Raw genomic sequence first — 23,306 nt, 5'->3', positions numbered from 1 at the left:
ATGTTTCACCCCATTTGGTGGCCTCTGACCCACACGTTTTCTTACTCACCGTCATGGGGACGCCGTGGGTGGGTATCGTCTTCGTTTAACAGGCGAGGGAGGGAGCAAGGCTGACACGCGGCCACGGTGCCTCTTCCCCTCCTGTTGTTGTTGGTCATCCTCACCCAGGATCTTCCCTCTGACTGAGAGGGAGAGAGGGAGAGAGGGAGAGAGAGAGACAGAGGAAGCCTCCATGTGAGAGAAACACATCAATGGGTTGCCTCCTGCACGCACCCCGACCAGGGCCGGCCAGCCTGCAACCGAAGTACGTGCCCTTGACTGGAATCGAGCCCGGGACCTTTGGTCTGCGGGCCAGTACTCTATCCACTGAGCCACACCAGCCAGGGCTGCCTTTCCCTCCTTCACTGTGGAGCGACAGGCTCGGGGTCACAGTGAACTCTTGGGGGGCGGAGCAGGGGTGACACCGACTTGACTGCAGAGCCCGTCGCTGCTGCAGATCCCACCTCCCCTCCACCTGTGTGCACACGCGGAGGGCAGCGCCTGGGGGCTTTCTAGGTAAAGGACTTCCGGCCACTTCCTTGGGCACCTCCCACCTGAGGGGTCTCGGAGGTACCCCGCCCGTCACTTGCTCTCCCAGCCAGATGCGCCCGGACGCCGTGGTGGTGAACGTGGCTCCCGGGCGCTTCGTCTCCACATGTCTGAGCTGTTCCCGGGGCTGCAGCTAACCTGCTCCGCCTTTAAACTCCCCTCCCAGCGGCGTTGGTGTTCAGGGAGTGAACGCACCGGTGAGTGTGTCCTCTCTCCGTCTCAGCCACCACCGTTTGTGACCTGGAGACGCAGTTCCGCTGCCAGGAGTCGGGGACCTGCGTCCCGCTCTCCTACAAATGCGACCTGGAGGACGACTGTGGCGACAACAGTGACGAAAGCCGCTGCGGTAAGGGACGGAGGCCAGGGGCTGTTGGGAGGCCGCCCGGGGTTCTGACAGCCACGTGGGAGTTAGAGGCCCGCGGCCGGACCCTCCGTGCACGCGCGGGCCGGGCTGGCTCTGGAGCAGCGCCCGGTTCACCGCGCAGGGTGCCGCGTGCGTGTGGCCGCAGCAGTGAGGGGGGTTCTGAGTGAGCCCAGTGCCGGTCAGAGCCCAGCAGATGCCACGCCTCTGGGCGGCTGGGAGGTGAGCCTCCTGAGGACACAGATCCGCACCTTTGTGAGCTGTGTTATTTTCTTTTTATTTATGTTTTATTTATTTCCGAGAGGAAGGGAGAGGGGGAGAGAGCCAGTCCGGGGGCCGAGCTTGCATCTGGCAGGGCCTGCTCAGCAGCAGGTGCCGCCTCACAGGGACTAAGGCTCCTGTCTGCCTCTCAGAGCATTTTGGGGTGAATTACATACATTTTTCCATCTTTGTAGAAACATGAAGTTCCAGAACAGTCTTTGGGATGCACACTATTTCCCCTTCATCCCGCCCACCTCCTCCTCCTCACGAGGGGTTCAGTGCGGGGAGTTTTGCTCTGGTGGGAAGGAAGCTGTGTGGTTGCATTGCTGGCGGCCTCTCCCTCCCTCCCTGGCACGTGTTTGACCATTAAATCCACAGCACCGTCAGATCCCCGCCCCGGGAGCGGGTCCTCAACCTGCCGGAGGGCCGGAGGGCCGGAGGCCATGGACCCTCCGCAGGCCCAGCCTCTTCGTACGTCGCCAGCGAGGCCGCCACCCTGGGCCAGAGGCTTGTCTGCTTCTGTTGTTGAAGCGGTTTTAAAATTCCATTTCTTTTTTAATGTGTGTTTATTGATTTCAGAGAGGGAGAGAGAGGAACATAAGAGAGAATCATCAATCGGCTGCCTCCTGCACGCCCCACACTGGAGGCTGAGGCCGCATCCCGGACATGTGCCCTGACCAGGAATCGAACCCGGGACTCCTGGTTCACAGGTCGACGCTCAACCACTGAGCACGCCGGCCGGGCTAAAATTCCATCTCCAGGCGCTGCTTCGCTGCTGTGCTCAGGACACCGACCCGGCGGCGTAGCCTCCCTCCAGGTCCTGGAGCGCCTGCTGCCCCCTCCCGCCGGGACAGCCCGCAGCCAAGCAGCAGCCCGCCCCCTCTGTGGGCAGGGTCAGCACTGACCTCCCTGAGCTGAGCGCCCTCAGGACTGTTCATGCCCCTTTTCTGGGCCACAGGCTCCGTCTCTGGAAGCTTCTGTGTCTTTAAAGTTCTGCTTTGTGGGCAGCGAGGGCGCTTCCCATCCTCCCCCAACAGGCGTTGGAACAGGTTTGTCAGGTGCACGGAGCTGGTGGCCGGCTCTTCCCCAGAGGCAGGCGGTGAGCGGCCTCCTCGGTGCCGCGCTCCCTGCGAAGTGCTCGCCTGCCGCCGGCCCGTCGGAGGGCTGGGTGCACTGTGACCCCCCGGACTCCGCAGCAGGGCCGGACCGCGCTGTCCTCACACCTGGTTTCACCTGCAGAGACGCACCAGTGCCGGGACGACGAGTACAACTGCAGCTCGGGCCTGTGCATCCGTGCCTCCTGGGTGTGCGACGGCGACAATGACTGCAGGGACTGGTCCGACGAAGCCAACTGCACGGGTCAGTGTCCGCACGCGGTCCTGGGGCCTGCTCCGCTCATCTTGGAGCCCTGCGGGGGCCCAGATACCACCCGCTCAGTGCTTCTCCACAGCGGGCCGGCCGCCGCTCAGGACGCATGCAGGTCAGCCGTGTCCTGCAGTGAGGGCGTCTCGCTGTGAATGGTGCTCAGTGAACTGAACGTGTCCCCAGTGACACGGCGTTGGGTTATGTGCTGGCTCAGGCTGCGCTTACTTCAGGGCCAGCAGTCAGCAACTCACAGCCGGTCCCCTCATCAGGGGCCAAGTGTGGAGGCACTGAAGTGGCTCATGTTTCTGAATCTCGGCGCATCAGAGGTTCCCCGATACTGAGAACCTAAACGGTGCTTGCATCTCCTTGGGGTGAGAGTTCATTAAAAATGAACTTGGAGACAACACGTCTATCAGCGGGAGGCTGATGGTGTGGTGTGAGGTCGAGGTGCTGTCCTCATTCTGCTGAGTAATGGGTTCCTCCTGTGGATTGCACAGCTGTTGTGGCTGGCGGAGTGCATGGAGGCGTGTGCAGCACGGTGGATGGGGGAGAGCAGGTTGGGGAAGTTGTGGGGGAATGAAAAAGTACTTCATCGCCTTGTGGGGATTTTCCCCGCACCCAGCGCGCAGCTGTCCTTCAGTCCACCTCGGCGCCCTCCGTCCCGTGGCCGCGCTTCCACACCGCCCGTTGTCGGAGGTTGGTGTGAGCTCGTTGAGATGTGTGGCCTGTCACTTCACTGCCCGACCAAGTCAGTTGTGCAGAGCCCAAGATCACAGGTCAGGGCAGCTGACCTGCCGACCCCAGCTGCTGACCCCAGCTGCTCTCCGGTCTGTGCGGGCCGTGCTCCTTGCTCTTCCTCTCCTCCCTCTGCTTTCCATGGGATTGAGGCGCTTCCCGCCCCTCTGCGCCGGTTTGACCTTGAACACTTGACTTGTGTGCCGTTACTGTTGCTCTCCGTGTGTGCTTCGCCCGTTCCCTCTGGCCCGGACCTGCCCGGCTTCAGCATGCTTTCGTCCTAACTGCACGCAGTGCCCACACTTGCACTTAAAACACTGAATAGTGTTTTGTTTCACGATTCAGAAGCCTGAAGTCAGTGATTCTTGCTGTTTTCTAGTAACTTCCTCAGGGCACCTCCCTGTTCTCCGGGCACCTTCGCTCTGTGAGCCGCGCTCCCGTGGCCGGCCGTGTTGCGGAGCGGGAGCTCTTAAGGTTTCGTTGGTGTAGTTGCGCCTTCGCTTCACTCGCGAGCCTGGCTGCAGGTGCACCCGCATCCTTGGTGCGCAGTCCTTTCCGTGGCGTCTCACGGCGCTCTGTTTGCTCCGGCCTCCTTCCGGCTGACGTCAGTCCTGGTGGGTTACCTGCTGGGCAGTGATCGCACCGTTTCCCCGGTTCTCGTCAGCGTTTTATCTCGTGTGCGTGTGGTGGGCCGGCTGTTGTGATGCCGCGTCGCCTCCGCGGTGTGGAATCTTACCCTGCTGGGTTCCTCCTAAAGTAGGAGGGTTTGCGTTTCCCTTGGTCCTGGGACGTGGCAGCCTTGTCCTCGCGGCTGTGTCTCCCGCTCGCTCAGGGCTCGTCCCGTGGCCGCAGCCCGACTCCCTTCCGTCGCTCACGCCTCCGGCGCCTGTCTCTCCCGTCCGCTGGCATGTCATGTCCTTTCTCAGATTTCCCTTCCAGTCCGACCGTCCTCTTTTCCGCTGCACCTCACCTGCTCTCCCACACATCGGCTGAGTGTTTTTGTTTCCTGTCTTCCATCTCCAGAATGTCTGTCGGATTCTCGTTCGAACCTGACCTTTATTTGTCCGCGCCCTCGATGCTCTGTGTTGCTTTTTGTGCCCTGAACCATCTGGCTGTGTTGATCCTAGCGTGTGGCCCGGCTCACGCCCCGGGGGTGCGGGTTTGTAGCGATGAGGCGCTGCTCCCGCATCGCGGCAGTCAGGGCGGCCCGCCTGCGGTTCCTGGGACGGGCTTGCGGAGCCCGCGCTGAGTGTGGGACGGCGGCCTCTGGGGGGAGCGCGGTGTGTTCTGATGTCACGACTGACTCCGTCAGCTCTCCCATCATTCCGTCACCGTCATCCTGCCGTGCGAAGGATTGTTCTTGACCTTCCGCATGTTCCTTAGTCTGTATCAGAGCCAGTTCCCCTCACCCTTACCTTCAAAGAAGTTACGAACTGAGCACACACGGTGTACCGGGCCCTCGGTCTCGGGAGCTCGGAGTTCCTCGGAAGACGGAGAGGCAGGAAGGAGAGTCCCGGCACGCGTGGGATCGTGCCGACCGTCAGGCTCTGCATTCGGCCTCGGTGGGGTCTGGCGGGCTCCACTCGCCGCTCAGAATTCCTGCTTGGGGACTCCGAGAGCCCTCCAAAGTGTTTCAGTTCGACATGAAGCGCATGGGCCGAATGCAACAAATAGGTCCAGTGGAAATGAGCTCCGGCAAGTGTCTATGAGCATGAGCAAGGCTTTGTTTAAGGGCTGTCAGACTTGGAAAGCCAATAAATCAAGATGTTTCCAGGCAACAGCTGTTCCTGGGGCAGAAGCTCCTGTAACATGCATGCCACACGTACTCTTCTTATCAGAGGGAGGTCTGTTTTAAAGACCTGCAGTGGACTCCGGGTGCGAAGTCGGATCTTGAGGCGTGTTGTGGCCTGCTGTGCATGCTGTCAGGCCCAGCGTGATCTTCAGAGAGGTGAGGAGGCAGGTACGGCCACCTGGCGGGAAAGGTCAGGCTGTGTTTCAGACGATTGCAAACCGTAGCCCGGCTTCAGGAGACGTTCTCGAGAGCATGGGACCCATCTCCCAGCCCTGGGTAGCGTATTGCGCACCATCTCGCCTGGATAAATCGCCGCCGTTTGCGCTCCACGGCCTGTTTGTTGGTTGGTTTTCTTTGCTTCCTCCCGTTGTGAAGACGTCCTAGCCGCGTAGTTAAACCGGCAGCAAGCCCGTCCAGCTCGGTTAGGCTGTTCGATGCCCGTGGCAAGGAGGGCGGGCCTGGCCGCCACGCAGTCAGGGGCAGACAGGAGCACTGGCGGAGAGGGCAAGTAGGGGTGCTGGTCGGGTTTAAGGCCGAGAGTGTACATTTGACCCAGGCTTTTTAAAATTTATATATTCTTATTGACTTCAGAGAGGAAGGGAGAGGGAGAGAGAGAGAGAAACATCAATGATGAGAGAGAACCATGGATCAGCTTCCTCCTGCACGCCCCCTCCTGGGGGTCTGCAACCCGGGCGTGTGCCCTTGGCCGGACTGAAACACGGGACCGATGCTCTGTCCATCGAGCCAAAGCAGCCAGGGCTTGCCCAGGGCTCGGAGCTGTTTCTGAATGACGTCCTGTGCGCAGCCCACGCGGGCCCAGGCGGCTGTCCGCGGACCACGTGCCCGCCGTCCCCGCCTCCGCTCTGTGGTGGCTGCGGTGGGTGCCGGGCGTCCTGGTTGCCGGGCAGACGTTGCTCTCGACGGTCCCGGTTCTGGGGCTCGCTCGCCTTGTGATTTTGGAAAATCTCTTATGCTTTTTGGACGTGAGGTTTCCACATTTGGAATTGGGTAGTTTATTGAGATTCTGAAGTCACGGCCCTTCCGAGTGTGCAGGTCCTTGGATGGCAGGACAGCGGGTGACACGCCCGGACGGTGCTGGGCGGTCCGGCCGGGCTCCTGACACCGCGGGAGTCTCCGGGCGGCGGAGCCAGCAGGCGCGAGGGGTTTACGTGGGAAGGAAAGTAGCGAGGACGAGTGGAAGCGCGGGCTCGGGCCCTGGGCCGCCTGGTGCCAGCCCTACTCCCCTGTGCCGGGGCCTGTGTCTCACCCTCTGCGCCCCGTTCAGCGGCAGCAGGGAATGCCGCTCCCCCTGGTGGTGGAAGCGCAGGCTGGTAGCGGGTACGTCTGCTGGTGTAGCACTGTGGTCCCCCGCCTCAGCTCCCGCCCTGCAGGAGGCCGCGCCCACCCCTCCCTTCAGGCCCCAGGCAGCCCCTCCTGGGCAGCTCCTGGCGGTCCAGGGGGAGCGAGAGGAGGGTGCTGACTGCTCTCTCCTCGTTGCCGGCAGCCGTCTACCACACCTGTGAGGCGTCCAACTTCCAGTGTCGCAACGGGCACTGCATCCCCCGGCGCTGGGCCTGCGACGGGGACCTGGACTGCCAGGACGGCTCCGACGAGGACCCCGCCAGCTGCGGTGAGTATGCACGCCAGTCCCTCCTGCGTGTCTCTAGCATCCACCGCTCAGGGAGAGGCAGGACATGAGCACTGCCCTGCTGTGCCCGGGCGCCCACTCTGACGGCCAGGTGTGCCCGGGCGCCCACTCTGATGGCCAGGCGTGCCCGGGCGCCCACGCCAACAGCTAAGTGTGCCCACGCCGACAGCTAAGTGTGCCCACGCCGACAGCTAAGTGTGCCCTCGCTGACAGCTAAGTGTGTCCAGGTGCCCACCTGACAGCTTAGTGTGCCGGGTGCCCACGCCGACAGCTAAGTGTGCCCACCTGACAGCTAAGTGTGCCCACCTGACAGCTAAGTGTGCCCTCGCTGACAGCTAAGTGTGTCCAGGTGCCCACCTGACAGCTAAGTGTGCCGGGTGCCCTCGCGGACAGCAGCGTGCCCGCGCCCTCGGTGGCAGGGCCGTAGGACACATGGGTGTGGGGCAGCCAGTCCCAGGCAGGCACCTGGCGCACGGCTTTCTGTGCGGCTTTGAAGGACGCAGTGGAAGTAGCTGGTACTTTGTGACTCAGGCTTCTCTGCTGCGGCCTCAGAATGGCTCACTGGCCCCAAATAGACCTTTCTCCGTGTAATTGACGTAAAAAGAACCCCGAGATGGCCAACCGCCTTCACCACAGAAACTCCCACAGAATGGCTGCCACAAAAGCACGATCAGAGAATGCTGCTTTACACCAGGGTGTGCAGGCCCCCGCCCTCCGCCCTCCGCCCTCCGCCCTCCGTCTGCAGAAAGCCCTCACGTGCTGCCTCGGCTCCGGTGCTCGTAGAATTCGTGGCTTCCGGACAATTGTCCAGCACCAGCCGGGGTCCCCTGGCCTGACTGGCACTGTTTCCCCGAGCTACTTGCCTCGGACCTCGCAGGTTCAGGGCTCAGTCCTGCAAGCCCCCCTACCCCCCACTTTAGTGCCGGTCCCAGCCCCTGCTTCCCCTCCTCTCCTGCGCAAAGCTGGGAGCCTGGGCTCCCAGGACTCCCTGCCTGGGTTTGGTCATTTGCTGAAACGTCTCACAGACCTCAGAGAAACACTGGTTATCACGGAAGGGGTGACAGAGGGTGGAGGCGAGCATTAAGAGGCACGGGGCAGGCGTGGGAGGCGGGCAGAGCTCTGTGCCTCGCCCCAGCCCCCCAGCCCCACCAGCGCTCAGCAGCCCGGACACCTCTGAGGCCTAGACTCTGGGTTCTGTGGAATCTTCACCACACGGCCCGCCTGGCGCTCTCCCCGTCTCCGTCCTTCTCTCCTCCTGGAGCAGGGAGGTGGGTGGCCCCGACTCTCTCCCATGGCTTCCTGACATTGTCCAGGAGCCGCCCAGTGTGATCTAAGAACAGGACACTCGTGTCCACCCAGGGAAATGCAAGGGTTTTAGTAGCTCTGTGCCAGCAACCAGAGGCAGAGACCAGTGTATATATTCCACTAGAGGCCCGGTGCATGAAACTCGTGCACAGGATGGGGGAGGGGCGGGATCCCTCAGCCCGGCCTGCACTCTCTCCAATCTGGGACCCCTCAGGGGATGTCTGACTCGCAATCCAGGACCACTGGCTCCTAACCACTCACCTGCTTGCCTGCCTAATGCCCCCAACTGCCCTCCCCTGCAGGCCATTTTGGGTCCACATGGGGGCGGCTATCTTTGACCACATGGGGGCGGCCATCTTTGTGTTAGAGTGATGGTCAGTTTGCATATTACCTCTTTATTATATGGGATTATTTACACCGTACGTTCCAAATCCCCATGGAATTGGAGTTGTCTACACGTTGTTGCGTGTCTGTGTTTCTGCCGTGAGCACTCTGATGGCAGACGTGTCTCCCGCTGTGTCACTGTAGCTCACTTAGCTGCACCGGGTGGGCCTCAGGTGTGTTCGGAGTCACACTGGTTTGCACAGTGAAACTGCTTATGTCCTTGGAAACGAAGGCGAATTTTTCCTTTGAGATGTAGCCGTCCCTTAGTCTCGCAGGGGTGGTCCCAGGACACCAGGATTGTGGCTGCTGCAGGTCCCCAGCCTCAGCCCCCCCTGCCCTCGTTCGGGCGTCTCCAGGTGGTCTGGTAGGGTCCACGTTTTCACTGGTCCCGTGTTCTCGTTAGCGTTTCTAAGCGTTATTTCCAAGTCGTTATACTGACAAGCATGTCCATCCATGATGTGCTGTGTTCCCCTGTTGCCCTCGGCATCACCTTGACCCTTTGCTTTCACAAGCTTCACGAGTGGGAGTCATCTCATGTCGTCTTAATTCTATACTCTTCTTACCTGTGACCTATTTCTCCATTTGTGGTGCTCATTAACTGTTTCTGTTTGATGTCTTCCAAATAATTTCTTAGGAATGATTACTTTTTACAGGATTAACCTTTTGCACTCGGATGTCGAGTGTGACTTGACACGGTTAGCATTAGAATAAAGGAATCGAGAAAAAAGCAAGTGAGTGCTTTGCACTCGCTTGCTTTTTTCTCGATTCCTTTATTCTACTCGGGATTTAATTTTTTAAATACCCCAGATTTTACAAAGCGCGGCAGTAGAATAAAAAACTGGAGTTTCTTTTCATACAAACTTATTTATTTGGATTTTTTTAATATTTCAAATTATTGATACATTCAAAGAGTAATTTTAATCTCGATGCTAACTATGTTGAGTCACACTCAACATCCGAGTGCAAAAGGTTAAAGCATATTTTTTTTTTTAATCTGCACCTGAGGATATTTTTCCATTGACTTATTGATTTTTAGAGAGAGTGGAAGAGAGAGGGAAAGACAAGAGAGAAACATCAATGTGAGAGAAACATATAGATTGGTTGCCTCCTGCAGGCTCCCCGACCAGGATCCAGGCCAGGGAGGAGCCTGCAACAGAGGTACATGCCATTGACCGGTATCGAACCTGGGACCCTTTGGTCCGTAGGCTGACGCTCTATCCACCGAGCCAACTGGCCAGGGCTTAAAGCACATTTTCCTGCCTTACACCTGACCCTCCTGGTGCGGGGGCACCGCGGCTGTGCGCCTGGCCACCGGGGACGTGCTGGCGTGGCTCTGCCCGGGAAGCTGACCTGGGCTGGATTCGGTGCTGAGGCGGAAACCCATGTTTCTGAACGTTTCTGGGACACACTTTATCCAAAAGGGCTTTGGCTTAGAATGCATGAAGAACTCAGAGTGAGTGATGTAAGAGAACTTTCAAAACCAGGGTTTCTAATCAGGACTTAGTTTTCTTTTCTCTTCACGGAAGCCTTTACTTTTTAAACAATACGCACTTGAGTTTCTTGAGTGGGTAACACACTCACATGGTTTGAAATGGGGAAATAGTGACGCTATGCAGTGAACACTTCCTGCCGGCTCCCACCCCGTGCGCCCAGGACACCGCGCCGTGGGCCTCCGCACGGTCCGAGCACATGTGCAAGGTCAGGTCTGTGCACATCCTGTTGGCTGTTCCACGCGGGGTGTGCTCGCCTGTCTGCTCCTTGTTCTTCACACACCTGTCTCCAGGCCATGTTTTCACCGCGTTCCTTCACCTCTTCGTGGTCAGGGCCCCTGGCGGCACACGAGGGGGGCTCCGTCCAGGCCCGGGTCTCGGTGAAGCGCGGTGCTGACGTTGTTTTTCCCCTGTGGGGGCAGGCCCCGTTTCTCCAGGCAGCTCTGCTGGTCACCGCGCACCTGTCATTGTGAGGGCGCGTGACTAGCTGCCCTCGGGGCGGGCCAAGGCCGGGCCTCCCGGCGCCTGCGTTTCCTCACGGCCACGCTCTTTCCATTCCAGAGAAGCGGTGCAACGGCTTCCGCTGCCCGAACGGCACCTGCCTCCCCGCCAGCAAGCACTGCGACGGGCTGCGGGACTGCGCCGACGGCTCCGATGAGCAGCGCTGCGGTGAGTCTGCCTGCCCCGCCCGGGAGCGCCGGTGGGTGGGTGTGAAGAGAGCACCCCTCAGACGGATCTCCGTGGTACCTACGTTGCCCCTGACTGTGGGGGAAGCCGTCTCCCGAGAAGCAGAGCCACTGGAGGTGCATTAGGTTAAGGGCTTGTCTCATGCAGTGATGAAGGCTGGCGAGTCAGAGCCTGCGGGCGGCTGGGGGGTGCCCGGGTGGCCAGGGCTGCGTCCTCATGTGGCCTCTGCTCTGGGCTCCCATCTCCGGTCTCTTCTTGTAAGAACACTGTTCCTGCCCGGCCGGTGTGGCTCAGTGGTTGAGCATCTTACCTACAAACCAGGAGGTCACGGTTCAATTCCCCGTCAGGGCACACGCCCAAGTGGTGGGTTCTGTCCCCAGTGGGGCATGCGAGAGGCAGCCAATCAATTATTCTCTCTCATCATTGATGTTTCTCTCTCTCTCTCTCCCTCTCCCTTCCTCTCTAAAAACCAATAAAAATGTATTTAAAAAAAGGAAACAAAAATAATACTGGTCCTGTTGGATCTAAGCTCTGCCCTGGCCCATTTAGCACCCATCTGCCTCCTTTAACTGTATTTACTTGACTTACCTTATTGCCCCTTTAAAGACCTGTCTCCAAATACAGTCCCATTGGGAGTGAGGGCTTCAGCGTACGCATGGGGGGCGGGGGTACAGTTTAGTCTGACACGGGGCCCTCACAGCAGCGTGCCAGCCAGGGGTGGGTCACTGTTGCACTAACAGTGACGGGGGTCCTGGGCTTGGATGTCAGACAGCTTTGGGTTTCGGCTTTGGCTCCACCTCGTCCGCCGCCGAACACTTGCTGGCACGGCTGCTGCCGTTTTCCCATTTGAAAGCAGGACAGAAACCTCATCGTATTGTCTGGAGACTCAGTCCTGGCCTTTTGCATCAGGGGCTCAGGTCAGGGCTTGCCATAAACCACGTGCTCAGTACATGGTGGCCCTCGCTGCTGCTCCCCGGGGTGCGCTGGCCCAGGGCCCGTGAGCGCCCACCCCGTGCTCAGGGCCCCTCCTCCGGCCCCTTTCAGAGCCGCTCTGCACCCGCTTCATGGACTTCGTGTGCAAGAACCGCCAGCAGTGCCTGTTCCACTCCATGGTGTGCGACGGGGTCGTGCAGTGCCGGGACGGCTCGGACGAGGACGCTGCCTTCGCAGGCTGCTGTGAGTGGGCGGGCCCTGGGGGGCGGGGTCCCCGTGGTGAGGTGCTGCTTCTAGTTACAGATCTGATCTTACATTTCCAGTCTTGCATTTCCTTTTTTATTTTCAACATTTTAATATATTTTATTGATTTCAGAGAGGAAGGGAGAGGGAAAGAGAGATAGAAACATCAATGATGAGAGAGAATCATTGATCAGCTGCCTCTTGCACACCCCCTACTGGGGATTGAGCCCACAACCTGGGCATGTGCCCTTGACTGGAATTGACAGGCCGATGCTCTATCCACTGAGCCAAACCAGCTAGGGCCGGTCTTGCATTTTCTGAGGAAGACACACGTTTCCTGCTTCAGGAGTCATGCTTATAGCTGCTGGTGCACACACAGGAGAGAGGGGGCGTGGCCGGGGTCTGACGGGCCCTCCTGCCCATCCCTGGAGGCCTCGCCTGCTCGTGGCTTCACGGCTCTTGTCCCCTGTGGCACAGTGTGCCAGCCTTCCTGCCTGTCTCCCGGGGCCGAGGGTGTCCCGAGCAGGCAGTCTGGTCTCTGCTGGGCCACCCTGCTGGGACGGCCCCACAGGAAGTGCCTGCAGCATTAGTCGGCTTGGGCGGCCCCAATGAGGGACCACGGGCTGCGGCTTCCACGTCAGAAACGCCTTTCCTCCGGCTCGGGAGCCGGGACTCAGGCTCAGAGTGTTGGCAGGTTTGCTCTCCTCCGAGGCCTGGCTCCTCGACGTGTAGGTGCCCACCGTCTCCGGGTTCTCACGTGGTCTCCCTGTGCCTGTCTGTGTCCCCGTCTCCTCCCTTGCCAGTCATATTGAGTCCGAGTTTCACCCTAATCACCTCACCTTAACTTAAGGCCTTATCTATAGCCCTGGCCGGTTTGGCTCAGTGGATAGAACGTCGGCCTGGACTGAAGGGTCCCAGGTTCGAGTCTGGTCAAGGGCACCTACCTTGATTGCAGGCTCCTCCCCAGCCTGGGACCTGGTCAGGGTGTGTATAGGAGGCAACCAATCAATGTGCTTCACTCACATCAATGTTTCTCTCTGTCTTTCCCTCTCTCTTCCACTCTCCCTAAAAACCAATGGAAAAATATCCTTGGGTGAGGATTAACCAAAAAAATAATAATAATCATCCTATCTAATAAAGAGGGAATATGCTAATGGACCCTCATGCCTCTCAAAGATGGCGGCACCCACAGACAATAAGGAGGAAGTATGCTAATTGACTGCCCCGCCCTCAAAGATGGCAGTGCCCATAGCCAATATGGAGGGAATATGCTAATTACTGCCCCGCCCTCAAAGATGGCGGTGCCCACAGCCACAAGATGGTGACGCCCAGTCCCTTCAGCCCCTCCAGGGTGTCAGGTGCATGGTAAGGCGGGCCCGGCTGCTCCGCATGCCTGCCTCCGGGGTCCCCCAGTCGCTTCAGCCCCCCAGCTGCCCAAGGCCGGCCCGAGGTGCAGGCAAGCCTTGGATGGCGGCTGCCCAGCTGCCCAGGGCCGCCCGAGGCTCAGGTAACCAGGGCCGGCCGAGGCTTGCGCTGCCAGCAGTGGCAGCAGCAGAGGTGTGATGGGGCGTCACCTTCCCCTGATCACTGGGTCGCCTCCCACCCCTGAGGGCTCCCGGACTGTGAGAGGGGGCAGGCCAGGCTGAGGGACCCCCCGTCCCGTGCATGAATTTTCATGCACCGGGCCTCTAGTATATAATAAGAGCCTATCCTATTGAATAAAAGAGTGATATGCAAATTGACCATCACTCCAACACAAGATGGCTGCCCCCATGTGGTCAAAGATGGCCACCCCCATGCGGACACAAGATGGTCACCACAAGATGACCAGCAGGGGAGGGCAGTTGTGGATGTTCAGGCCAGCAGGGGAGGACAGTTGGGAGGGACCAGGCCTGCAAGGGAGGGCAGTTGGGGGTGATCAGGCATGCAGGGGAGGACAGTTGGGGGGGACCCAGGCCTGCAGGGGAGGACAGTTGGGGGGGACCCAGGCCTGCAGGGGAGGGCAGTTAGTGGTGACCGGGCTGGCAGAGGAGGGCAGTTGGGGGTGACCAGGCCTGCAGGGGAGGACAGTTAGGGGTGACCAGGCCTGCAGGGAAGGGAAGTTGGGGGTGACCAGGCCTGCAGGGGAGGACAGTTAGGGGTGACCAGGCCTGCAGGGAAGGGAAGTTGGGGGTGACCAGGCCTGCAGGGGAGGGCAGTTAGGGGCGACCAGGCTGGCAAGGGAGGGCAGTTAGGGGCGACCAGGCTGGCAAGGGAGGGCAGTTAGGGGCAATTGGGCTGGCAGGGGAGCAGTTAGGTGGCAATCAGGCTGGCAGGGGAGTGGTTAGGGGGTGATCAGGCTGGCAGGCAGAAGCAGTTAGAGGCAATCAGGCAGGCAGGTAGGTGAGCATTTGGGAGCCAGCAGTCCTAGATTGTGAGAGGGAAGTCCCAGATTGGAGAGGGTGCAGGCTGGGCTGAGGGACACACCCCCCCCACCATGCACGAATTTCGTGCACCAGGCCTCTAGTGTATAATAAGAGCCTAATATGCTAAGTGTCCGACTGTTTGACCAGTCGCTATGATATGCACTGACCACTAGAGGGCAGATGCTCTGACCGGTAGGTTAGCTTGCTGCTGGGGTCCGGCTGATGGGGACTGGGTGAGACGGGCCAGACACGCCCTGGAGCCCTCCCACGGTCCCTCCCTTACCCTGACCATGCACCGGTGAGGTCCCTCGGCCTGGCCTGTACTCTCTTGCAATCCGGGACTCTTCAGGGAATGTCAGAGAGCCCGTTTCGCCTGATCCCCACAGGCCAGGCCGAGGGACCCCACTGGTGCACGAATCCGTGCACCAGGCCTCTAGTAAATAAATAAGGACCTTATCTCAAATTCTGTAATACGGGGCCACCTTCTCCACTGACCGGCTTTCAGGACTTCTCCAGCGAGTCTCTGGATGGAGACTTTCCCTCTTCCTCTTGCCGCAGCCACGTCACTAGGAACTCTCCGGTGGCGAGGTAGCCAGGATCTCACGGATGTTTGTCTCTTGTCCAGCCCAAGACCCCGAGTTCCACAGGGATTGTGACGAGTTCAGTTTCCGGTGTCAGAACGGTGTGTGCATCAGCGTGGTCTGGAAGTGCGACGGCATGGATGACTGCGGCGACTACTCGGACGAAGCCAGCTGTGGGGGGGCCGCAGGTCCGTGTCCTCTCGCGCCTGCTCTGGGGCAGCGGCCCCTGTGGTCGAGGAGGGTCCCTCACTAGCGCCCTTGCACCCCACCTTTGCTGCCTCCTCCCTCAGCAGTATTTGAATCTTGAATCTCCCTGTAGGAAACGGAGTGTGAACTGGCCCTGACCCCAGCAGGGTTGGAGGTGGCTTACTCCATCACTCTGCGGCGGGGACTGGGCGCTCTGTGTAGCGTGGTAGGGAAGGCACGAGAGGTAAATATTTCGGAGGAGGCTTCCCTCTGCTCCTACAGGTTGTCGAACCCGTGGAACAGCACCCGTTACCATTGTGTTATCATGGGAGCAAAGCCATTCCTTTGGTAAAGGGTTCAAGTTAAACACTCGGTGTCATTTACCAGATACGTAGACGTGTGGGTCAGAGACCCCTGAGTCGGGTCCGGGAAGGCGGGCTCTGACGGAGTGTGTCACCCACTGGGTCCCAGAAGCTGCCTAATGCACCCGGTGGCAGGCGGCTGCCCTGGATGCGGTGTGGAGGCGGCTGTGTGTACGTCACAGCTTCACGTTCATGCTGGTGCGGGGCCCACACCGATGCTGTGTTTTCCCCAGAAAACCCCACCGAAGCCCCCAACTGCTCCCGCCACTTCCAGTTCCGGTGTGAGAACGGCCGCTGCATCCCCAGCCGGTGGAGGTGTGACCGCGAGAACGACTGCGGGGACTGGTCCGACGAGGAGGCCTGTGCAGGTGGGCGGTCCCGGCGCTGCCACAGGGGCCTCGGAGGGGCCGACCCTGTAATGACTCGGGGCGGGGGGGGGGGGTAGCTCACTGAGTTCTGTCCCTTCCTGTTTGGGGTGCTGGAGTGGCTGCTGCTTCTGTTTCGGGGCTGCGCATCCCACTGCTCGCAGGTGCGGGCCGGACGCCGGGGCCTGGCTGCTCCTGGTGTGGCCGGCAGACCAGCAGCTTGGTCTTTCCTCGGCGCCGTCAATTCCCAGCCTCACCCAGAGCCTGCGTGTTAGCAAGGCCTTCAGGGGCCACGTGCCTCAGGCCAGGTGCCCAGTGCCTCAGTTCCACGTCCACCCAGGTGCCCGGTGCCTCAGTTCACATCCACCCAGGTGCCCGGTGCCTCAGTTCCACGTCCGCCCAGGTGCCCGGTACCTCAGTTCCACGTCCACCCAGGTGCCCCGGTGCCTCAGTCCACGTCCACCCAGGTGCCCGGTGCCTCAGTTCACATCCACCCAGGTGCCCGGTGCCTCAGTTCCACGTCTGCCCAGGTGCCCGGTGCCTCAGTCCACGTCCACCCAGGTGCCCCGGTGCCTCAGTCCACGTCCACCCAGGTGCTCCGGTGCCTCAGTTCACATCCACCCAGGTGCCCGGTGCCTCAGTTCCACGTCCACCCAGGTGCCCGGTGCCTCAGTCCACGTCCACCCAGGTGCCCCGGTGCCTCAGTTCACATCCACCCAGGTGCCCGGTGCCTCAGTCCACGTCCACCCAGGTGCCCGGTGCCTCAGTCCACGTCCACCCAGGTGCCCGGTGCCTCAGTTCCACGTCCACCCAGGTGCCCGGTGCCTCAGTTCCACGTCCACCCAGGTGCCCGGTGCCTCAGTTCCACGTCTGCCCAGGTGCCCGGTGCCTCAGTTCCACGTCCACCCAGGTGCCCGGTGCCTCAGTTCCATGTCTGCCCGGGTGCCCGGTGCTCAGGGCCTTGGAGCCATGTGCCTGTGCCACGTGCCACACGCCTCGGCGCGTGGGGAGGCACTGATGGGGAGTGCATGCTGTCCTGTTTGTTTTGGGTTTTCTTGCCCCTAAGCCCGGCCTCTGGTGGCTGTGGTGGGTGGAATTAACCGGAACAGTGGTCAGCCCCCACCTGTGCGTCTGAGCCACCTTCCTTTCAAAGCAGACGCACCGGTGTGATTAGCTCAGATCAGACACAGAAGTGAGGCGGCTGCTCCGGGAAGGAAAGCACGGACCGGGGTGGTGATTGAGATGAGCTGCGTCTCAGACCCTCGCTGGGCCCTGGGCTGGGAGGTGCGGCTGAAACGGGCGTCCACACGCGTTGGGGACCCATTTTGGTCTCAGATTGAACTTCTTGTAACTTTTTTATTTTTCTTGGTATTTCCTCAGATTCACACATTCTTCCCTCCCCCACTCCCGGGCCCTCCACATGTCCACCCAATTACTTCCGCTGCAGCGGCGGGGCCTGCGTGATGGACATCTGGGTGTGCGATGGCTACCGGGACTGCGCGGACGGCTCGGACGAGGAGGCCTGCCCTTCGCCTGGTGAGTGCAGCGCCGTCTGCCTGGCACCTGCTCCGTGGGGAGGACTTCTGGGTCACCCCGGCACCTGCCGTGTGGGGAGGACGTCCGGTCACCCTGGCACCTGCCGTGTGGGGAGGACGTCCGGTCACCCCGGCACCTGCTCTGTGGGGAGGACGTCCGGTCACCCCGGCACCTGCTCCGTGGGGAGGACGTCCGGTCACCCTGGCACCTGCTCCGCGGGGAGGCCCTCTGGTCACCCCGGCACCTGCTCTGTGGGGAGGACGTCCGGTCACCCTGGCACCTGCCGTGTGGGGAGGACGTCCGGTCACCCTGGCACCTGCTCTGTGGGGAGGACGTCCGGTCACCCTGGCACCTGCCGTGTGGGGAGGACGTCCGGTCACCCCGGCACCTGCCGTGTGGGGAGGACGTCCGGTCACCCCGGCACCTGCCGTGTGGGGAGGACGTCCGGTCACCCTGGCACCTGCTCTGCGGGGAGGCCATCCGGTCACCCTGGCACCTGCTCTGTGGGGAGGACTTCCGGGGTCACCCTGGCACCTGCTCTGTGGGGAGGACGTCTGGTCACCCTGGCACCTGCTCTGCGGGGAGGCCCTCCGGTCACCCTGGCACCTGCTCTGTGGGGAGGACGTCCGGTCACCCTGGCACCTGCTCTGCGGGGAGGCCCTCCGGTCACCCTGGCACCTGCTCTGTGGGGAGGACTTCCGGGGTCACCCTGGCACCTGCTCTGTGGGGAGGACGTCCGGTCACTCTGGCACCTGCTCTGTGGGGAGGACGTCCGGTCACCCTGGCACCTGCTCTGTGGGGAGGACCTCCGGTCACCCTGGCACCAGCTCTGCGGGGAGGCCCTCCGGTCACCCTGGCACCTGCTCTGTGGGGAGGACTTCCGGGGTCACCCTGACACCTGCTCTGTGGGGAGGACGTCCGGTCACCCTGGCACCTGCTCTGTGGGGAGGACGTCCGGTCACCCTGGCACCTGCTCTGTGGGGAGGACCTCCGGTCACCCTGGCACCTGCCGTGTGGGGAGGACGTCCGGTCACCCTGGCACCTGCTCTGTGGGGAGGACCTCCGGTCACCCTGGCACCTGCTCTGTTTGGAGGACGTCCGGTCACCCTGGCACCTGCTCTGTGGGGAGGACGTCCGGTCACCCTGGCACCTGCTCTGTGGGGAGGACTTCCGGGGTCACCCTGGCACCTGCCGTGTGGGGAGGACGTCCGGTCACCCTGGCACCTGCTCCGTGGGGAGGACGTCCGGTCACCCTGTCACCTGCTCTGTGGGGAGGACGTCCGGTCACCCTGGCACCTGCTCCGTGGGGAGGACGTCCGGTCACCCTGGCACCTGCCGTGTGGGGAGGACGTCCGGTCACCCTGGCACCTGCTCCGCGGGGAGGACGTCCGGTCACCCTGGCACCTGCTCTGTGGGGAGGACGTCCGGTCACCCTGGCACCTGCTCCGCGGGGAGGACGTCCGGTCACCCTGGCACCTGCTCTGTGGGGAGGATGTCCGGCCACCCCGGCACCTGCTCCGCGGGGAGGACGTCCGGTCACCCTGGCACCTGCTCCGCGGGGAAGACGTCCGGTCACCCTGGCACCTGCTCCGTGGGGAGGACGTCCGGTCACCCTGGCACCTGCTCTGTGGGGAGGACGTCCGGTCACCCTGGCACCTGCTCCGTGGGGAGGACGTCCGGTCACCCTGGCACCTGCTCCGTGGGGAGGACGTCCGGTCACCCCGGCACCTGCTCCGTGGGGAGGACGTCCGGTCACCCTGGCACCTGCTCCGTGGGGAGGACGTCCGGTCACCCCGGCACCTGCTCCGTGGGGAGGACGTCCGGTCACCCTGGCACCTGCTCTGTGGGGAGGATGTCCGGTCACTATGACACCTGCTCCGCGGGGAGGACGTCCGGTCACCCTGGCACCTGCTCCGCGGGGAGGACGTCCGGTCACCCTGGCACCTGCTCCGCGGGGAGGACGTCCGGTCACCCTGGCACCTGCTCTGTGGGGAGGACGTCCGGTCACCCCAGCACCTGCCGTGTGGGGAGGACGTCCGGTCACCCCGGCACCTGCTCCGCGGGGAGGACGTCCGGTCACCCCGGCACCTGCTCTGTGGGGAGGACGTCCGGTCACCCCGGCACCTGCTCTGTGGGGAGGACGTCCGGTCACCCCGGCACCTGCTCCGCGGGGAGGACGTCCGGTCACCCCGGCACCTGCTCCGCGGGGAGGACGTCCGGTCACCCCGGCACCTGCTCCGCGGGGAGGAAGTCCGGTCACCCCGGCACCTGCTCCGCGGGGAGGACGTCCGGTCACCCCGGCACCTGCTCCGCGGGGAGGACGTCCGGTCACCCCGGCACCTGCTCCGCGGGGAGGACGTCCGGTCACCCCGGCACCTGCTCCGCGGGGAGGACGTCCGGTCACCCCGGCACCTGCTCCGCGGGGAGGACGTCCGGTCACCCCGGCACCTGCTCCGTGGGGAGGACGTCCGGTCACCCCGGCACCTGCTCCGTGGGGAGGACGTCCGGTCACCCCGGCACCTGCTCCGTGGGGAGGACGTCCGGTCACCCTGGCACCTGCTCTGTGGGGAGGACGTCCGGTCACCCCGGCACCGCAGGGCCAGGCTGGTGCCCGCTCTCTGGGACTTGAGCTCAGAGGCCCGGCTGCTGCTCACTCCAGAGCAGGGGGACTCATGGGAACTGGGGACTGGGGTGTCGCGTCTCCTATCATTGCTCTCTGATCGTCCTGCGAGAGGGGGCAGCCTCCCCGAGTCCCACCCGCTGCGTTGGGCACCTTCGCTCTCTTCCCGGGACTGAGGTGGGAAGCAGGGAGGTGTTGGTGTGAGCGGGCCCAGGTTCCCTGCTTATGGGCGGCTCTCCCACCGAAAGGCGGGGAGCACTGCCATCTAGTGGCCGGACCAGAGGCGGCTGGTTGTGTGCAGTGGCCCTGCTGCTGAGGCTGGGGTGCAGGAGACCCCGTGGGGCGCGCCCTTAGCTGCATCCGGAGGCACGGAGCCCTTCAGGCTCAGTTATCCTCAGAGCTGTTGGCCAGGCTCTGGTTGGCACACTCCTCGGCCGGCCCTCGGCTCTCCTCCTCCCAGAGGAGTTCCACGCCGCTGCCCGCCCCAGTTGAAGGCATCAGTGCTTCCTTCTGTCCTCGGTCCCGGGCTAGACCGGCCCGAGCCGTCCGGTCACTTCGCACACCCGTGCTGGCCCTGCGGCTCTGCGCTGCTCTCTGCGTCCTTCCACGGGTTTGCTTTGCCAGAGTCCTCCGTCCTCTTGACCTTGGAGGACAAGGTTCCCTCCTTCCCTCCGGTGGCGCCCACCGCCCAGCACAGACAGGGCGTGGGTTCCACAGCCGGGGAGACTGAGGCGTGGTCAGTGTTTCTCCGAGCACGGCCCCCGCTCACCTGCGACGGAATCCCGTGTGGGGGCCGTAAAGGCACAGGTCGGCTCCCAGGTGAGCCGGGAGCTCACAGGTGCCCCGGGTCACTGAGAGGGATTCCTCCTTCCAGCAGGCGGGGGCGCTCTCCCTGCCAGCCCCTCCTCACGGGGCCTGCACTGAGCCTTTACGTGATGTCCCTCTCTTTCCCAGCCTCAGCCGGTACCTTCTGATTCTTTTTTTTTAATTTCTTTATTGAGAAAGGTATTACATATGTGTCCTAACCCCCCATTCCCCCCCAACCCCCCTCATGCCCTCACCCCCCTGGTGTCTGTGTCCATTGGTTGGGCTTATCTGCATGCATACAAGTCCTTTGGTTGATCTCTTTCCCCGCCTCCCCAACACTCCCCAGCCTCCCGCTGTGCTTTGACATCTGTTCGGTGTTACTGCCTCTGTGTGTATCTTTTTGTTCATCCGGTTACAAGAACTCCTTTTGTGACTCATCGGCTGGCCGTTGCTTCCTACACATTTCATGTGTGTGAATACCTCTTCCCATAGCGACGTCTGTGCCTGTGTGTGGGGTCACGTGTACTACGTTGATTCCACCACTGTGCGTATCACAATAATAGGCAAATAATTAGGTGTCCCATACGTGCTTCTCAGATTAAAACTGATCGTAAAAACCCCAAAACAAAATAAAACACTTTAATCTCCGCTTCCCCCCAAGGCCCGCCTCCCTATTCACACTTGATTACCCTTCTCTTAGAAGTGTATTTGGACATTAAACCCGGATGAGAGGCTAACAAACTCTAGCGTTCTGAGTCCCGTGAATGAGCAGGCCCCTGTGTAGGTATGCCCTTCAGCTTTGGTCGGATTTGTGTTTTCAGTGCACACTGTTGGAGCACATCCAGCTCGGTGGTGTCTCAGGCTGTCGATGTCCCTGAGTGGGACAGTCACCTGCTGGTTCCTCTCGCCTTGCGGTGTATTTCCCCGGAAGCCACACACTGATGTGAGATTGTACCCTCCCTGTACTAGAACCTTCTAAAGGCTCCCTGTGGTCCAAGTGTGAGAGCCAGGACTTACTGTGGCCTAGCTTGTTAGCCTCATTTAGCCACTCTTCTCCACATACGTGTTTCAGCAGAGTTCCTTGAAAATCAGTTAAAACTAAGAAGACACATATATGTGAAAGTTTACTGATTGCCGTGCTGTTTGTTTGTTAGCTGGGTTATTTTGTACCACTTGCTAGTGCTTTCCACCTGTCAGTAGCCGCTCAATAATTTCCCAAAAGTCAGCACATCAGATGATCCTCAGCTCCAGTGGGCTTGGCACTCCCCCTCGCCCCTCTGGGTCTCTCCCTACCCCACCTGGACGTTCCCCTCCTCCCAACTGGGCCTTTTCCTTCTCCACCTGGGCCTCTCCCTCCCCCACCTGGGCCTCCCCCTCCTCCCACCTGGGCCTCCCCCTCCCCGACCTGGGCCTCCCCCTCCCCCACCTGGGCCTCCCCCTCCTCCCACCTGGGCCTCCCCCTCCCCGACCTGGGCCTCCCCCTCCTCCCACCTGGGCCTCCCCCTCCTCCCACCTGGGTCTCCTCCCACCTGGGCCTCCCCCTCCCCCACCTGGGCCTCTCCCTCCCCCACCTGGGCTTCCCCCTCCCCCACCTGGGCCTCCCCCTCCCCCACCTGGGCCTCTCTTTTGGGCAGCATGCCCAACTCTGGGACTTCACTGCCCTCCTGGGAATGCTCTTTGACTTTTCCCTGATTTAGATGCTCTGTTTTCTGGATCGTGTGTCCTGCTTTTTCTTGGTTTACTCCCTTGTTTTGCTGAAGCACACCCTCCAGTAGCTTTGTCAGGTGAATGTGACGGTACAGGAGCCACGGACACAGTGAGAAAAGCCTCAGTGTTTTTCTCTGTTGAGTTTTGCTGTTGGAATTCATTCTGGTTGCCCTCTGCCCGGGACACAGGTGTACCTTCTCTGTGCTGTTACTTCTCCGTCACCCTGAGGACTCACTCTTCCTCCTTCGTGTTGGAGTTCCAGTTTTCTCTATCCCAGGATGAGATGCCGATTTCAGGCTTTTTGAGGTCCTGTGAGGTGGATCTCGCTGGTTCTCAGCTTCCTCCCTGGCAGCTTAGGAGGGGCTGCGGCCTTCTTGGTCTCCCCAGGCGCCCATCACTGGCTGTCCGCTCCCAGCTCTCACACTCGGCTGCTCTTGTCTTTCCTCGGGTCCTGGAGGGAGCAGAATGAGATGCCTGTGTCCAGTCAGTGTCTTTTCCAGAACTCACATGGTCTCTGGTCCTCGTAGTAATTCCTAAAACACCGTAAGCTCCCAATACCTGGAATTGGTTACTGGTGCTGGCCAGCTCCCTCCATTCTGAAAGGTAAATTGTAAAAATCTCTTTTTCTAGCCAATGTTACTGCTGCCTCCGTGCCCACCCATCTTGGGCAATGTGACCGGTTTGAGTTCGAGTGCCTCCAGCCAAGGAAGTGCGTCCCCAACTGGAAGCGCTGTGATGGCCATCGCGATTGTCCAGGAGGCCAGGACGAGGCCGGCTGCCGTGAGTTGGGAGGGGCTCGGCCCAGGGCGGGGTTCTGGAAGCATGACCTCCTGTTACCTGTGTCCTTTGTCTGACCTTGTCATGTTGGTATCATCTCTGCTATAGGATAGGAAAAGTAAGCTTCAGAGAGGTTACACCGTCAGTAACAGACCGGAGTATTTAGTT

The 23,306-nt window shown here is 61.2% G+C and overlaps 1 protein-coding gene across 1 annotated transcript in view; it reads left to right on the top strand.

Moving 5' to 3' along the window:
- The window catches only part of SORL1 (sortilin related receptor 1), a 158,224-nt gene that overhangs the window by 98,726 nt on the left and 36,192 nt on the right, over window positions 1–23,306 (top strand). Inside the window, exons 24-32 of the mRNA XM_079762235.1 lie at window positions 812–934; window positions 2,450–2,569; window positions 6,607–6,732; window positions 10,491–10,598; window positions 11,661–11,792; window positions 14,823–14,966; window positions 15,560–15,694; window positions 17,072–17,227; window positions 22,992–23,141. Coding sequence (XP_079618361.1) covers window positions 812–934; window positions 2,450–2,569; window positions 6,607–6,732; window positions 10,491–10,598; window positions 11,661–11,792; window positions 14,823–14,966; window positions 15,560–15,694; window positions 17,072–17,227; window positions 22,992–23,141 — 1,194 coding nt within the window. The remainder of the gene's footprint in view (window positions 1–811; window positions 935–2,449; window positions 2,570–6,606; window positions 6,733–10,490; window positions 10,599–11,660; window positions 11,793–14,822; window positions 14,967–15,559; window positions 15,695–17,071; window positions 17,228–22,991; window positions 23,142–23,306) is intronic.

Source organism: Cnephaeus nilssonii (genome assembly GCF_951640355.1).
Source record: "Cnephaeus nilssonii genome assembly, chromosome: 22".
Classification (NCBI taxonomy): Eukaryota; Metazoa; Chordata; class Mammalia; order Chiroptera; family Vespertilionidae; genus Cnephaeus; species Cnephaeus nilssonii.
Note: the sequence above shows the minus strand (reverse complement) of the source record. Positions and strands in the feature narration are given on the sequence as shown.